At 32.7% G+C, this 17,315-nt stretch overlaps 1 protein-coding gene across 1 annotated transcript in view; it reads right to left on the bottom strand.

The window, feature by feature from the left end:
- The window catches only part of LOC149898764 (uncharacterized), a 46,180-nt gene extending 29,436 nt beyond the window's left edge, over positions 1-16,744 (bottom strand). The window contains exons 1-2 of the mRNA XM_090114884.1: positions 16,678-16,744; positions 9,810-9,991 (exon numbers count right to left, since the gene is read on the bottom strand). Of these exons, the coding sequence (XP_089971010.1) occupies positions 9,810-9,991; positions 16,678-16,744 (249 nt within the window). The remainder of the gene's footprint in view (positions 1-9,809; positions 9,992-16,677) is intronic.
- Between the last annotated feature and the right edge of the window lie 571 nt (positions 16,745-17,315).

The raw sequence follows: 17,315 nt of genomic DNA, 5'->3' as shown, positions 1-17,315 counted from the left end.
ATCGAGGGAATTCGTATGTTTGGACAGGCGTCGATGGTTTCAGAGCCATCAAGTAAATAAATATTTTGCAGTAGTTTACGCAAAACCAACTGGTTCTGAACTCAGAACTATTGGAAAATAGACATCTAAAATTATATGAATGGAAAAGGATTTTTTATTGGTTTGTTACGTAATACAAGTAGATCGATTTTTAATTTTTATTTGATGATTTTGCGATATATAAATTTAGACACGAATAAAAATAAAGATTCATTCGTACGCATTATTTTTAAACTAGCTGTGCCCAGTGGTTGGTCTTACCGTGACAGTATACAGCTTATAGCATACCTAATACCTTGATAAGTGGGCTAACTAACACTGAAAATATTTTTCAAATTAGTCTCTTAGTTCCTAAGAATAACGCGTTCAAATAAACAAACTCTTCAGCTTTATAATATACTAGCTTCCGCCCACGACTTTGTACGTGCATCCCCGTTTTCCCCGTTCCCGCAAGAATTTCGGGAAATCCTTTCTTAGCGGATGCCTACGTCCTAACATCTACCTGCATGCCAAATTTCAGCCCGATACGTCCAGTGGTTTGGGCGGTGCGTTGATAGATCACTATATCAGTTACCTTTGAGTTTTATATATATAGAAGTACAGACTATCGTTGTCAATTTATTCGAAGTGCAGTGAATATAAGTTTAACACAACTACCCAGTGCAGTCAGATGAAAATAAATACAATAAACCAGCCACAAAGACTTATTAGTGAGGGTAGGGTCAAACGTCGAATAAACTACGTCAGAGGGGCGAGCACGAAAACTATCGTCATTGTATTAGTATGGTCATAGAGAGCATTTTCATGGGACTTTGAAAAGCGCCTCTGTCGTGCCTAAAAGGAACTAAAGATAAAAAGTTATCTATACTAATATTATAGTAGAAGAGTTTTTTTTGGATGAACACTTTTCTCAAAAATTACAGTCCGATTTGAAAAAAATATTTCACTGTTAGGTAATCAATTTATCGAGGAAGATTATTAAGCTATATTATATCATCACACACGTGGAGAAATGCGGGTAAAACCGCAGGGCACAGCTAGTATGTAATAATGAAGTCATGCTCTCGATTAGGATACGAATACTTTGACGATAGTTTTGATGTTAGTACCTCTGAATACCGAGGAACAATTGCTTCGAATGTGCCATTTAATTTGAGGTCATGTTTTATATAATTCTATGGCATAATAAGTTTTGACAAGACACAAAAAATTGTATGTCAAGTGACAATTATTATTCAAGCAAAATATAGAAACACGTTTTTTTCTAACAGCTTTATTTCTATGCCACTTAAGTCTAAAATTACCATAAACAAAAGGCTTGCGTCAAATAATTACAAATGCGACTAATTTGGCTAATGAGCCGAGGCTTTTTTTACATAGAATACAGTAATTAGCCACGTTTTTAATTTACGAGTCTCGCGTTTGGTTCCCTTTTAAAGTTTAAATGTAAATACTGAATACACTTCGAATTTAAATGGCGGTTTAATTAAATAGCGGTTTCTCTTTGTATTTTTAATGTCAAATGGTGAGTAATGGAGGGTTCACACGAGAATGTACTACGTATTGTTTAGAAATAAAATATAATATTAGAATAGCTCACCCACAAAACTTTTTTGAAGTGAAACTTCTTTATGCGCATTGAGAGTAAAATTTCAAGGTCGCGTCATGGCAATACCGTCACGTCATGGAGTAAGGTGACGACTTTGGTATGTTTGAAGGTAACTTTTTTTTAATAATATTATTTATTTATTTCTATAATGAAAATAGACAGACACACGTATAGACTACAGGCCCGTGTTGAAAAAATTATGGGTCATTTGACCCACCAGGTGACCTATCTAGAACGATATAAGAGCATAAAATAATAAGATTCAGCACTATGACGTCACTTGTAAGCTGTCCACCTGAGTGCAGATGAGAATTCGAAGGTTCAGGTAGAGATTTTCTCCCCTTGTCTCCATGATTTTTGTACGGCGTTGCGGAATAATTGATTAAAAGTAGTATAGAAATAGTATGACACAGATGCCGTACAAAATCAAATGACCAAATTTACCCCGGCAACTGTCGAAAAATAAAAATAAATTCCGACTTTGTGGACCACCATTTTTGTACGGCATCTGTGTCATACTATTTCTTTACTGCTTTTAAGCCATTATTCCGCAACGCCGTACAAAAATCATGGAGACAAGGGGAGAAAATCTCTACCTGAACTTTCGAATTCTCATCTGCACTCAGGTGGACAGCTTACGAGTGACGTCATAGTGCTGAATCTTATTATTTTATGCTCTTATATCATTCTAGATAGGTCAGGTGCTGGGTCAAATGACCCATAATTTTTTCAACATGGGCCTGTAGTCTAGTACAAATGAATAAAAGTTATAACACTCCTTTTTGCGGTGGGGTACACTTTCTTTAAAAATAAAAGCAGATGCTTTTTTTCAAATGCAGAATTGTTCAAAGAATAAACTTGATTCTTTTCCGACTCCGTTATTCATACAAATTGTTCAAAGTTCAAGAAAAATGGACGACAAATTTAAATATTAAAATAAAACTTTACGCTGGCGATTCCCACCTTCGTCGGTTCGATCAAAAGCAAAGAAATGGAGCGAAAAATATATTATACAATACTGTTCATTGAATATTTTAAACTTTCCGATAAATATACTAGCAAGCCGACCAGGCTTTTTCCCTTTAAATTTTTTTTGGTAATCCATTTTATCTTCATATACCTACGTCAACACAAATTTTAATATTTGATTTTTTCATTATCCTACAAAATTTTAAGAAAATTTCGTCAACGAATTGACTCATTCCGATGATTTTTTAATGTGAAAATGTCATAAACGTAATAACGTACACAATTTTTAAGCTATTGCATAGCTTCTATCGCGGGCCTTGAGCGCGGCGACCGAATGTCTCCAACCGGCACAGCGATGCTATGCAATAGCTTTACCGCGGCAGTACTCGAGTGCCACACGTATTTTTGACGTGACAACGTCTTATAATTCGATAGCCGGCTGCACGCACGAAAAAACATGACTCATGCGGGGTTACCTCGCTCTGAGGCGTTCCATGTAAGGCTTGAAGTGCATGCGAGAGCGCGAAACGAGCGACAAAGAAGCACAATCGGCTTTAAGACGTTGCGTTGTCACGTTCAACTATCGTCAGTAAACCTACTTTACAGACAAACAATTTTTTTTTGTAATCGTAGCTCTACCAATACATAATTATTGTAAAAATATATTAAAGGCGTAAATAATAAATACAAAGAACGGGCTTTGTATTAAATTATTCAAATTCTAATAACTTTAAACTGTGTACCTCTAATCTATATATCATTACGCTAAGACCATTAAGAGCGGAACAATGCGGATAAAACCACGAGGCACAACTAGTTCATGGAATGGCGAAAGAATATTTTTTTAATATTACGGACAACCGCTTTAGTATATTATTTAAAATCCCAATAATGATTAGATATTCCATTCTAAACCCATAAATTTAATATTCTTTTCATTTTAATAATTAAAATGCACTTCAGAGTTAATATGGATTGCATTATGCATACAAAATGCAGGAGTTTAAAATTATTCCTCGTACGTATGATTAAGCAAAAACTTTATTTAAATGAATGGAGGGAATTTATTATAATTTTTATTTGAATTTAATTGTATTATATTAAAAATTGTATGAATATAGATATTTTTTTATCATGTTTCAATACGTGTAAGATTTATTTGGATTGTATATTAAAAATGTTTCTCTACATAAAGCTTATGGAAGGCACAATTTTTGTCTGTCTGCTTGTTTATTTATAATATATTGTATGACTGTATGTATTTGTTGTGCTGATATTATAGGTAATGCTGAAATAAATTTAAAATCATACAATAATTATCATAATCCATACTAATATTATAAATGCGAAAGTCTCACTGTCTGTCTGTCTGTTACTCAATCACGCCCAAACTACTGACCCAATTTGCATGAAATTTGGTATGGAAATATTTTGATACCCGAGAAAGGACATAGGCTACCTTTTATTGCAAAATAATATGTACCACGGGCGAAGCCGGGGCGAACCTCTAGTAATATATATTCGATCAATTAGTTTTTATCGAAAATCCACTGTTCAGCTACTTCTAAAAGATGAAAAACACGCGAAAATGTACAAAACGTTTTAACTTATCAGTATAGACGTCTGAAACACAAAGATAATCTTCAAAATATTATGCAAAACGCCACCTGACAGATTGTTCACAATTTTATTAAAAACTTTCGCACCTGTAGTCCGACTTAATAATTTAATTCATGACCGAATAACAGCCATTCTTCTTTAAAATAACTCGAAGAAAACTCTTTTAAAATTAAGCTTTAATTTTTGAAGTGTTGAGGGTATGCAATAATTAACTTGAAAAGACGTTGGTAGCATAATCAACTTTATGTAATGGTGTTACGGTTGAAAGTCGTTTGTCGAATATGTATTTTCCCTTCCTGCGTAAATCTCTTTTTTAGTAATTGGCTGCACTTGCTATGGAAGGTAAGTCTTGCGTGTTTTCGTTTATTTCTCGTTCAAATTTACCTATTACATTTTCTGCTTTTTATTTCTAAACATGGAGCTATAAAGATTGGAATAAGCAATTTTGTCTATAAAAGGAAAAACAACGGGATAATTTACGAGTAAATACTTTTTTAAAAGATATTTGTATAATTATTGATGTGAAATTTTGAGAAATTTAGCAAAAAATACCGCTATAAAGCAATTTGAATAGGATAAAACTCAATATAAAGCATAAAAACAAATTAAGTATCTAGTTATAATGAGAAAGTATATTATTACTAGAGGAACTTTAAGCACGCCAGGTAATAGATAACCCGTAAAACTAAATTGACCTAATTCTTAAACAGAAGAAAAATGTTTTTAACACCGTTTCGTTAGACGCAGCATGTGCATAATTCTAAGGTTATAAAACACTATAAAACATAAAATCAAGCTCACAATGTGTGAATATTGATGACGTTCATCAGCAAAACATACATATTCATGAGTTTGGTGTATGTAAATTTCTGATATAACACGGCCAAATTACAAGACCCCATTGCGTTGAGAAATCGCTATGTAAGTGATCTCTTTCATTAGATTGGGTAATGGGTATATTTCACTATCTCTTGATTATTGAAAACGTATAGTATCAGTACGTTGTAGATAGGGATAGTATTCAAATCGAACGTGTGTGTGTGCGCGTGTGCGTATACGTACGTAAATGTACGTATGTGCTTGTGTATTTGTGGGGATACCTGTCTTATAATATAACCTTATTTTTATAGCCTACTAGCTTTCCGCCCGCGGCTTCACCCGCGTTTTCAAAGAAAAACCCGTTCCCGTAGGATTTCCGGGATAAAACCTATCCTATGTCCTTTCTCGGGTATCAAAATATCTCTATACCAAATTTCATGCAAATTGGTTCAGTAGTTAAGACGTGATTGAGTAACAGACAGACAAACAGACAGAGTTACCTTCGCATTTATAATATTAAGTATGGATGTTTGAAAGTAAGCATGTGTGTGTGTTTGTAATTGAATGCGCGTGTGTGAAGCCTGGATCTGTATCTACCACCGAAAATTGCCACATATAATTGGACCCAACAGCATAAACATATACTTCTATTTATACTACCATGACAAACAATCCTGCATAGTAAATTAAATTCAACAGAACCAGTCCAAAACGTTAAGGTATTCTATTCCCCAGGAACCGAATCGAGATTCCACTAAATGGGTATTAGAACTTCCAGAAGATTCCCAATGGACCGTGGGGATTTAATTGAAAACTTGCAGATTATACAGCTGACTGCGCATTATTGATAGTAATAATATCACGAATATCCGTAGCACTTTATTGAATTTAGAAGAAAATTGAGAAGAAGATTGGCAGATTAACATAACTAATAGTTAAAAAAAATCTAAAAAATCACGCTGAAACTTATGATTATTGTATTGGAATCTTGAAAAGTGTACAAAGTTTGAACTTAATCTGTCCGTTTAAAGTGAGTCAAAATAAAAAGGAATTGTTTACATAAACATGTCGATTACATTAAAACCTACAAATATAATATAATATGTGAAACTAATAAAATAGTGTTATTAAGGGATGGATGGATGGTATGGGAGGGAAAAAAGCTTGTTATTAAGGGATGTATTCACTTGCGCTTATAATTATTATTAATAGAAAAGAATTGATTTAATCGTGTTATTAGATTCGGTCAATTTGAATTTAGCATTTATCCCAGATGCGATCGTAACAAATGACTTGGTAAAACAATGAACATGGTGGTTTTATAGATAAGTACAACGCTTAATGCGTTAGTTAAAAGCTACTTGTAGCATTGAAAAGGAAGAAAAAGAAGAGAAACATCCTACTAATATTACAAATGCGAAAGTTTGTGAGGATGTTTGTTACTCCTTCACGCAAATACTACTGAACCGATTACAATGAAATTAAGCACTCATATAGAGGGTAACTTAGATTAACACATAGGATAGGTTTTATCCCGGAAATCCAACGGGAACGGGAACTATGCGGGTTTTTCTTTGAAAACGCAGGCGAAGCAGCGGGCGGAATGTTAGTATTAATATATTTCTTAATAACCTATCAACCCAACATTTTTAAAAGGTAATATAATAGTTATTCGTGATATAAAACTCAACTTATATATACGGTTTAATTCCAAGTATATAATTAACAACCTAAAGATAAACCCAAAAATGTACAATATCAGTAAATCAACGTAATCCCGTCATCGATGTAATTAAATGAATTAATTAATATTAAAATGTCTTTCGGGAGCTGTCAACAAAAAGTTCGGAATTCGTTAAGCTTTACTTGGCTCGCTTTTAAATAATTTAGGATCCATTAATAAGTTTGTTACCTTGTCGGAACTCGGTTAGATTTTTGGATAAAATTATTATGTAAATGTGAAGTTCTGTCACCGAGGGCGTGGGTCAAATGCATGATTCAGGTGATTTAGACTTCTAGGTTTTATATGAAAAAATAAAAATAAGTGAACATATCATCAGTTTTACAAGTTTTTATCAGATTACCTGCTCATTTGCTTGCTCTGCCATCAAAAACAGAAATACTAGGTAGTTTTAATAAACCGCATAAGATGTCTTTATAATTTTTTTAGACAGTCTTATCAAAATACTTGTAGCATTTTCTGAAGATGATTTAAATTAAATTATACATAGTAATTAAAACATGAAACGATGAAAGTAAACAATACGTTAAAATTAGCAAAAGGCTTATCGCTAGTTAGCGATCTCCAGCAAGCAACCCTTAAAGTAAAGGAAGAAAAATAAAAAATGACGTGGGAGAGCAGAAACAAGGCAATTGATAACAAGGAAAACGAATAATGTACTACATAATGGTGTATATTTAGCTTTATAAAATATTACTTAATTGGTTTTGATTTTTATTTGAACAGTTGTTGAGAGCTTCAATGAAAGTGGTATAAAAATAAAATGAAAGCTGCTTGCAAAATAATACACTAATTGCATCTTATTCTGTTCTCAGCAAAACTAGGTTTTAAAGCTTTATAATATCAGAAGAAATGTTTGCAAATAATATTATACCAATTTGTATCCAGACTTTGTTCAGTTTTCTGAGGCACGAGCGAAACAAAAAGTTGAAAAGTTATTTACAAGGAATTATGGACGAAACTAGAACGAAATCGTGGATATTTTTAATGTTATAGTTCTTTTGAGGTTTCGGAATGATTATGGGGTCCTTGGTAACGCGTTATTGGGCTTGGCTTTGCTTTTTATAGTACTTTTATTTGATTTAGAAAGACATGATGGACCGTATATGAAGAATTCTTAACGCACTAGGTGAAATAACCACGTTGATTTTTATTAGATACTAGCGGTCCGCCCCGGCTTCGCCCGTGGTACATAATATTTACGTTTTCTCTACATAAGAACCATCCTCGTACTTCAAGGAATATAATAAAAAAAGAATTATCGAAATCGGTTCAGCCGTTCTCGAGTTATGCGCTTACCAACACATTTTGCGATTCATTTTTATATATAAGAATTAGTTTTTGAATATTATAAAATTTTTAGGTACGTCGTGAACCATCATTTTTATATACATTTATCTAAGTGAAAATAGGTTTAAAACGTGTTTAGTTCTTACGGAAATCTATTGGAAATCAGCAGACAACCATTTTTTTAATGATTTGGTAGATACCGGTCACACATTTATCCTGCCCGACAAAGTTAATTTTCACGAAATATTTTCATCAGTTATTGCTAGTAGATAAATATATATACCTAATATAAATGTTCCTATTCCAATAAAGTGGCCTGGAATAAATTTCAACTTCCATATTACCGTAATAATTTTAATAATAAATCAGCTCGATTCTGCCAACAATTAAGTCCTATTTCAACAAATTTTAATTTAGAAATTACCTGAATTCACCACACGATATTAACGTTGCCCACCATAATTGATTCAGAGAAATTTAGGCTGTATTGTTTTAACTATAAAGTGTATTATTGTTTGAAATGTTTTGAACTAAAATTCTACCTTAAGATTAAGCCAGCGACTGACCCTTGACTAGTTAGTAATTCTGTTTGACTTTGTTCAACAAACTAATATTCTAATTGAGTAGTTTAAGATGTTTTATTGATGAACTAGGGAGTGAAATTAAGGATATACTATAGCTTTATTATTTCAAGTTATAAGTTTTGATATTTGGCACAATTTATTTATTACGTAAACTATAAATAAGATTGTACTTACATATTTTTTATTATTTTTACAAAATAAGGAATCAAAAGGGGAAAGAAGTTTTAATAGAAATAGCGAATTTTATTTCTTTACTTTTTCAAGCTTTAGGAACTTATACTTAAAGAAAATGAAATTTACCATAGCTTAAAATAAAGCTAATTTATTAAATACATAAATAACTTAAGTTTACAAAGATGTTATACCACCATTATACTACACTAGCTGCGGTCCGCGGTTTCACCCGCGTCGTTCCGCTCCTATATTATAGCCTATATATAGCCTTCCTCGATGAATGGGCTATCTAACACCGAAATAATTTTTCAAATCAGACCAGTAGTTACTGAGATTAGCGCATTCAAACAAACAAACTCTTCAGCTTTATAATATTAGTATAGATATAATATTATTAGATAGTAAAATACATTTAATATAATCTGGGATATCACCTGTCACCTTTTAAGCTTTGTGCTCACTGAAGATCACTGACCCGGCAGCAAATTTGAAAGGTCCGTCGCACCTACGATTTCTGTTTTTAGTTTATGTTGTTTTGAGTTTTACCTGTATTTTGTTTTCGTATTTGTAAGCAATATTCGCGTATCTGAGAAATATCTCGTCTATGTGTCTCTTATGTGAAGAAATAATAAGCCGAACTCCTATGTTACTGTTTTACGTGAATGATACATATTATGTAACAACTGGTGATGAACCTTTTTATTTTTTAATAAATAAATAACTCAATATTGGTTTTATATACCTAAATTGCATGTTCTTATCGCATTCTTCTTTATTTTTAGATGGTTGCAAAAGTATTCTTAAGCCCCAGGATATGCTATGCTTTTCACCTAGAATTCAACAGCTGAGGTGTCGCTGTCTTCGACGTCTTAATTCTTATAATACAGCCAATTAAAATACAAAAATATGCATAGGTAGTAATATTATGTATCATTTAAAGTATTTGTTTTATTACAGTACTCACAATTCCATCGCCAATATTTCGTATGACACAGGGCAGTAGCGCGGTGGACCCAGTCTGTGACGTCACCACCGTGTTGTTCTCTGTTGCGAAGTGTTTCTCTAAAGTGCTTGTATAGATGTCCTCAAGTGGTGGAAAGGATACTGTGAGCTCGTTCAGTTCTGGCCGATCGGTTGTTGGTGGACCTGTAGAAGATTTTATTGTTATACATTTTTAAAGACAGGAAAAAAATCTATTTTAAGGCTGGATTCGAATCTGCGTCTTTTTGCCATCTCGGGGCAATGCCTGACCACTCAGCTACCTGTGATCCCTCCAGAGCAATCATATTTATTCTAACTTTTCGGTTTTATGTGTGTAAAGGATACATACCATCTATTGAGATGATTAAACATTATTTCAATTATTAAAATATTGTAATGATGGAATGCGTCCTCTTTTTTTTAATTTGATATTTAGTTTAAATAATTCAAATGATTTATAAATACTCATATTATTTTAAGAATAGAAAAAATATAGTCATGTTGAATATAAAACCAATTTGGTATAAAAAATACAAATTCCGGCGATATTAATAGATAATTTTCGTTCCTGTATTTTATACATCATTTAATCAATCTTCAAAATAATAGTGTTAACACTATTATTTTGAAGATTGATTAAATAATAGTCCATAATTTGTAAACAATTATGTTTATTGTAATGTTACTAAAACGACGGTATCTTGAGCTCCTAAAACACGTCCATTCTCATAGAATGACGTTGAATTAATAAACAACATAATTTGTTTTCACTAATTACGCCGAAATAGGATACAGTTACAAATGAACGGGTAATTATATGAAAATATCACTTCTAATTAGAATGTTTTAGGTAATTGAGGGTATTTTCTTACAAACTTGCCTTCATTGTGAAACTTTAGTTTTATTTTTATACTAGGTACCTATCTCCTATTCGGAATGTTGTTTTTAGTTTATGAATCAATTTGCTAGTATTAAAAATAATATTGTTTGTAATATTACGAAAACATATCTACAGTCTATAAATACGAATTCAAAGTCAAAGTCAAAGAAAGAATTATTATTTTTTTTTTTATGTCAGAGCAAGCAAAGGCAGGTGGGCCACCTGATGTTAAGTGGTCACCACCGCCCATAAACACTTGTAACACTAGAAGTGTTACAGGTGCTTTGCCGGCCTTTTATGGACAAATAAGCTCTTTTCTTGAAGGCCCCGATGTCGTAGTTGTTCGTTGATTATAAATGTAATTTTCACTTACAACAAGACTCTATAGAGCACAGCCAGCTTGTATATAAAAAGCACAGATTAAGTTACTACATGAACATTAAACACTTACAACAAGACTCAGATTAAGTTAAAAAAACATAGATTAAGTTACTACGTAAATAAAAGTAGGTGAGTTTACAAATATATTCATGGAAAACGCATTTGAATCTATTGCACAAAACTGAATACAAAAGACAATATTCGATACAAATACCAATTTATAAAACAAGATCTTTATATTCAATACCATGAAAACCTTTTGAAAATTGAAGATTTCAATTTCATTAAAAGCGTCGAATACTTGAAAATAAAGTAAAACAAAATACTTATAAATGGAAGAAAAGTGAAATAGTTCAAATGAATAAGTAAAATTGCTGAGAGGTATTTTTCAAAGACTCGGTTTCATGATTAATAATTATATTAGGTATATATTTATTGTTGTTATTCTATGACGTTTATTGGATTAAAATATTACTTTTAATGCTGAAATCGAATAATAGTTATTGTAAATATTATTTGTATGCATTTTAAAATTATACTGTGGCGTATTTTATAATGCCAATAAAAATTTACTTTGAAGGGAATTTATATTATTTCTGTTTAATTTTCTTTCGTTTGAAAAATAAGTTGTTACTTTATAGGCTAATTATTTATGAAAGAAGCAAGTTATTTAAGTTTTTTAACGAGTTATCCAAGGAAAAATAAAGAAATATACGTTAAGCAGTTATGGACGCAGTCAATCTATTGACGCTTACTATTTAAGTATATATAGGTAGCCGACTAACTTGATTCATAATTTATTTTGTTCCATACGCGCTATTATGGTTATAATATTTACTTATAAAACGTTATTATTTAAGGGTAATAATAATAATACATCTAGACGTATATACTAAACTAGAGACTGACTAAATAGGCGTCAAACATACCTACTTCTCAACAAACCACAAAACAGAACAAAACATTCACAAATATCTTACACCGATCCAACATAAAATCGAAATCATTCCCTACCTAAAAACCCATTCCTGCAAGTCAGTTAAAAAGAACAACATATAAGCGAGTTCTGACCCCGTTCTCAAGTGGTTCATTAAGATTTTTACGACACCTGAGAGCCTTTGGAGTCGAATCTGCACAATGGTGAATGTTTTTCAAAATTCTAAAGGCTTGGACTGAAGACGTGTGTGCATTTTTGATGGACTCTAATAGTGTTTGGTATATTTTCAAAGGAATTGCAGTAGACTTATGCATATTATAAATACAGATATTTGTAGTATCTTAAATTTAATTGAGTTGGTCAAATAAAGTATTGAGCTTATTGCCGAAGTTATGTACAATATGTACCTATGATATTATTTTTAATTTGATTTAAGTAATTTCTTGTCGATTCTCTATGAAAACGATATTCTGAATCGGTGGTAGTTTTAATTATTAACTACATCAATGCTTCTAAATTTTTTAAGTTTGAATTTTAGTTCTTAATTATATTGATCAAGGTTTCCGCCCGCGGCTTCATGTTAGTGAACTTAGCAGATCATTTTTAGCAGATAAAAAAAATGTGAGTTCTTATCGCGTGCAGTTGAGTTCTACAGTTCCTGATACTTTTTAGAAATAGTTCTGGCGTTTTTACCTTAAAAAACGACATTTGAAAAAATGATCTGCCAACTTCCCGTAGTAGATAATTTTTAGCAGATCAAAAAAATGTGAGTTCTTATCGCGTGCAGTTCTACAGTTCCTGATACTTTTTAGAAATAGTTCTGGCGTTTTTACCTTAAAAAACGCCATTTGAAAAAATAATCTGCCAACTTCCCGTAGCAGATCATTTTTAGCAGATCAAAAAAAAAAAATGTGAGTTCTTATCGCGTGCAGTTGAGTTCTACAGTTCCTGATACTTTTTAGAAATACTCGCGTAAAATGAAACACTAGAAAATTTATTTATGTCATATTTCATCACGCCGTAGCACCATGCCGTAGCATCATGCCGTAGCATCACGCCGTAGTATCATGCCGTAGTATCATGCCTAGCTTCATGCCGTAGCTTCATGCCGTAGCATCATGCCGTAGCATCATGCCGTAGCATCATGCCGTAGCATCATGCCGTAGCATCATGCCGTAGCATCACGCCGTAGCATCATGCCGTAGCATCACGCCGTAGCATCATGCCGTAGCATCATGCCGTAGCATCATGCCGTAGCATCATGCCGTAGCATCATGCCGTAGCATCACACCGTAGCATCACGCCGTAGCATCATGCCGTAGCAACACGCCGTAGCATCATGCCGTAGCATCACACCGTAGCATCACACCGTAGCATCACGCCGTAGCATCACGCCGTAACACATGCCGTAGCATTACGCCGTAGCATCACGCCGTAGCATCACAGCGTAGCATCACGCCGTAGCATCACGTCGTAGCATCACGTCGTAGCATCACGTCGTAGCATAACGTCGTAACATTACGTCTTAGCATCACGTTAAGCTGGGTCCAGGTCGGGTTTTTTCAAATGTCGTTTGTTAAGGTAAAAACGCCAGAACTATTTCTAAAAAGTATCAGGAACTGTTGAACTCAACTGCACGCGATAAGAACTCACATTTTTTTTTTGATCTGCTAAAAATGATCTGCTACGGGAAGTTGGCAGATCATTTTTTCAAATGTCGTTTTTAAGGTAAAAACGCCAGAACTATTTCTAAAAAGTATCAGGAACTGTAGAACTCAACTGCACGCGATAAGAACTCACATTTTTTTTTTGATCTGCTAAAAATGATCTGGTAAGTTCACTAACATCGCGGCTTCGCCCGCGCAGTCAAAGAAAAACCCGCATAGTTCCCGTTCCCGTGGGATTTCCGGGATTGCGTCATTTTCCCGGGATAAAAAGTAGCCTATGTCCTTTTTCGGATATCGAAATATCTCCATACCAAATTTCATGAAAATTGGTTCAGTAGTTTAGGCGTGATTGAGTAACAGACAGACAGACAGAGTTACTTTCGCATTTATAATATTAGTATGGATTTAAAAAGAGGCGTATTGATATGAAAATCGTTTAAGTATAGTATTTAATTTATTTATTGAAAGTAAATATCATCTGCGCGTTATAATAAATAAAATTAGCATTATAATTAACTAGCGGTCCGCCCCGGCTTCGCCCGTGGTACATGTTTACGTTTTCTCTACATAAGAACCATCCTCGTACTTCAAGGATTATAATAAAAAAAGAATTATCGAAATCGGTTCAGCCGTTCTCGAGTTATGCGCTTACCAACACATTTTGCGATTCATTTTTATATATAAGAAGAGGATATCAATAAAATAAAATCATATCAAGTATTTTATAGTGATTTCATGATTGCAGGTGCTAAAATAATTACAGTTTACATAATTTGCGCTCAACATATGAATGTAAATATTGAAAAATCGAATCCAATGATTTAAAATTTACACATAAATATGTATTAAAATATAATTATTAAAATTTATTCTGTACATTGCGTCTGCGAACAAAAGCTGAACAAAACGTTTGTACCCTTAAACATCAATTTTAGAAATCAAGCAGAAATCCCTTATATGAAGAATGTTTTAATAACCCAAAAATAAAATTTAAATAACTTTAACTTCAATAACGTAGCTTTAACCACAGAGTCACTACCGATCATTTTAAATTCATAATTTAATTATTTCTTCAAATAACACAAACTATAAAGTTTTATTTCATCCCTCTGACACACTTGGCCAGTCGTTTTTAACAAGATCACACCTACATTTCATTGTTTTGTGCACCTTTGTCTTTTACAAAAGTCGTTTATAAACATACTAGCATTCCGCCTGCGGCTTCGCCCGCGTTTTCAAAAAAAAACCCGCATAGTTCCCGTTCCCGTGGGATTTCCGGGATAAAACCTAGCCTATGTCACTCAGAAATGATGTAGCTTTCCAACAGTGAAAGAATTTTTCAAATCTGCCAAGTAGTTTCGGAGCCTATTCAATTCATACAAACAAACAAACAAACAAAAAATCAAACCTTTCCTCTTTATAATATTTGTATAGATGTATAGATGTATAGATGTATAGATGTATAGATGTATAGAAAAGCTATAAAGAATATTCCTTTTTCTCTTCATCTAAATTCAGATCACATCTGCACCGAACATGACATTTTATTTCAACTTAATATTATGTTAAATGTTTCCAAAGTACCTCTTTTTAGATGTCGAGAGAACTTATTATTTTGGATGAACTGTAATTTCATAAAGACCAACTTTTGTCTAAGATCTTTCATACGATGTTATACCATTTATAATACATATTTAAAGTACAACACGTATACTTAAATAACATAGTATCTTAAAAGTGGCAAAGTAAAAATGTGGCTTCACATGTTTGCGTATGAAGGTCTTGTAAAAACAACAATTTTTGCTCAATTGCAAATTATAATATAGACTAGCGGTCCAAAAGGTAGCCTATGTTCTTTCTCAGGGTCTAAAAATTATCTGTGCCAAATTTCAACAAAATCGATCCAGTAGTTTATGCGTGAAAACCATACATACATACATAAATACAAACCTTTCCTCTTTATAATAGTAGTATATATAGATAAAAAATGGCTGTTTAACTTTTTTCTAAATTTATAAACATATCAGGCAAGTTTATTTTCAAAAATATATTTAAACTGGCAACAAATTTAATCCACTCCACCGCAGAGCGGTTATGGCAAGGCTGCGGTTAAAAACGAGTAACACGGTGATTCGAAATGATATTACTTTCTGCCCGCAAATTAGAGAAAGCTATAAATAAACTCTGAAGCTCTAGAATATAATTTAAACCTCTAAACACACGTTAACCACAGCTCTGACACATTAAAATTCCTTATAAATAGATGTCAAATTTCGTATTTCACACAGATACTACACATACGTATACATACACGCGTAAATGTGTGCGTGTAATGCACACGCGTGAAAAAAATTCTAAATTACTAAACGTGTTCGAATTTTGAATTTTAAAAGACGCTGACATTCTTTGTTTCTCTCTAGAGGCGCGTAAAACCATTGCATAGACATCATAACTGTATTTTGAGGTTCATGTTTTGCAAGTTTTTTTTTGAAAGCCTGTTAAGATGAAATTGCTATAAAGTTTTACACAGATTACTACATACCTAGTTACTACGTCAGTTAAACAATTTTAAATACGTGCTTATAGCTTATTGCTTGTTGCTTGCCTGCGCCTAATCTCTGGTGTAGATCATTAACTACATTCTTTAGGTACCTACCTCACCTTTTACCATTAAACATATAAATTATACAGTAATATAATTTTTAAGCTATTGCACATCGCGGGCCTTGAGCGCGGGGACCGAATCGAGAAAATCCGTAACGAAAAAACCTCACGCTCCCCACTCCGACGGGCACGGAGGTGTGGCTTGAAGGCATGCTATGCAATAGCTTCACCGCGGCAGTCCTCGAGTGCCACACGTCTTTTTTTATAATAATTATTTTTCATATTATTATGCTCAAATTGACGTGTCATGGTCGAAGAACGTTAATTGATGTTCTAGCAATTAAGATCATTATTCATTAATTAATATGTTTTAAAAACATACCTTCACCAGCTCCTATCGCGCTGTGGACGAGGAACACAACGACACACAAGCATCGCTGCCCCTCCATCGAATCTGACGGGCTATACGCCTGAAACAAAAAAATAAACATTTGATAAATCGTAATAATCATCAGAAAAATGTAATTTGTAAGGCATGACTTTTTTAATAAGAACTGTAAACAAACGCTATACTTAAAGTTATTAATACTAGGTATACCTAGACTTCCATATTCGATTCCCATAACACAATTCTTTCCTAATTAAAAAAAATCCTTAAAATATGTACATAACGATTGATAAACGCGTAATAACTAGCACTTACCACATTATTATTCACAAATTAAAGACGAAATAATAAATGTAAAATAAACAGACAATATTTATTCTAATAAATAACATAGAATAAATTTTATAATACCGCCAGGCGCCAAAACGAATTTTTTAAAACAGCTGTCAATCTACGTTTTTTTTTTCGCTTATGAATGCAGATAATATAACTATAAATTGCCAGTATTAAAATTTACTATGATAACAAATTAACTTTGGATATTTTGAATTTATTTAAGACAAATTTATTTATAAAATATTAATAAATGTATAATCAATAATTTAAAAGAATTAAACCGTTACATAATTTAA

Source organism: Colias eurytheme, chromosome 22, assembly GCF_061535395.1.
Source record: "Colias eurytheme isolate Ceu_HAF_F1 chromosome 22, ilColEury1 Martin Lab GWU primary, whole genome shotgun sequence".
Taxonomy (NCBI): domain Eukaryota; kingdom Metazoa; phylum Arthropoda; class Insecta; order Lepidoptera; family Pieridae; genus Colias; species Colias eurytheme.
The sequence above is the reverse complement of the archived record's forward strand: the minus strand, read 5'-3'. Positions and strand labels throughout refer to the sequence as shown.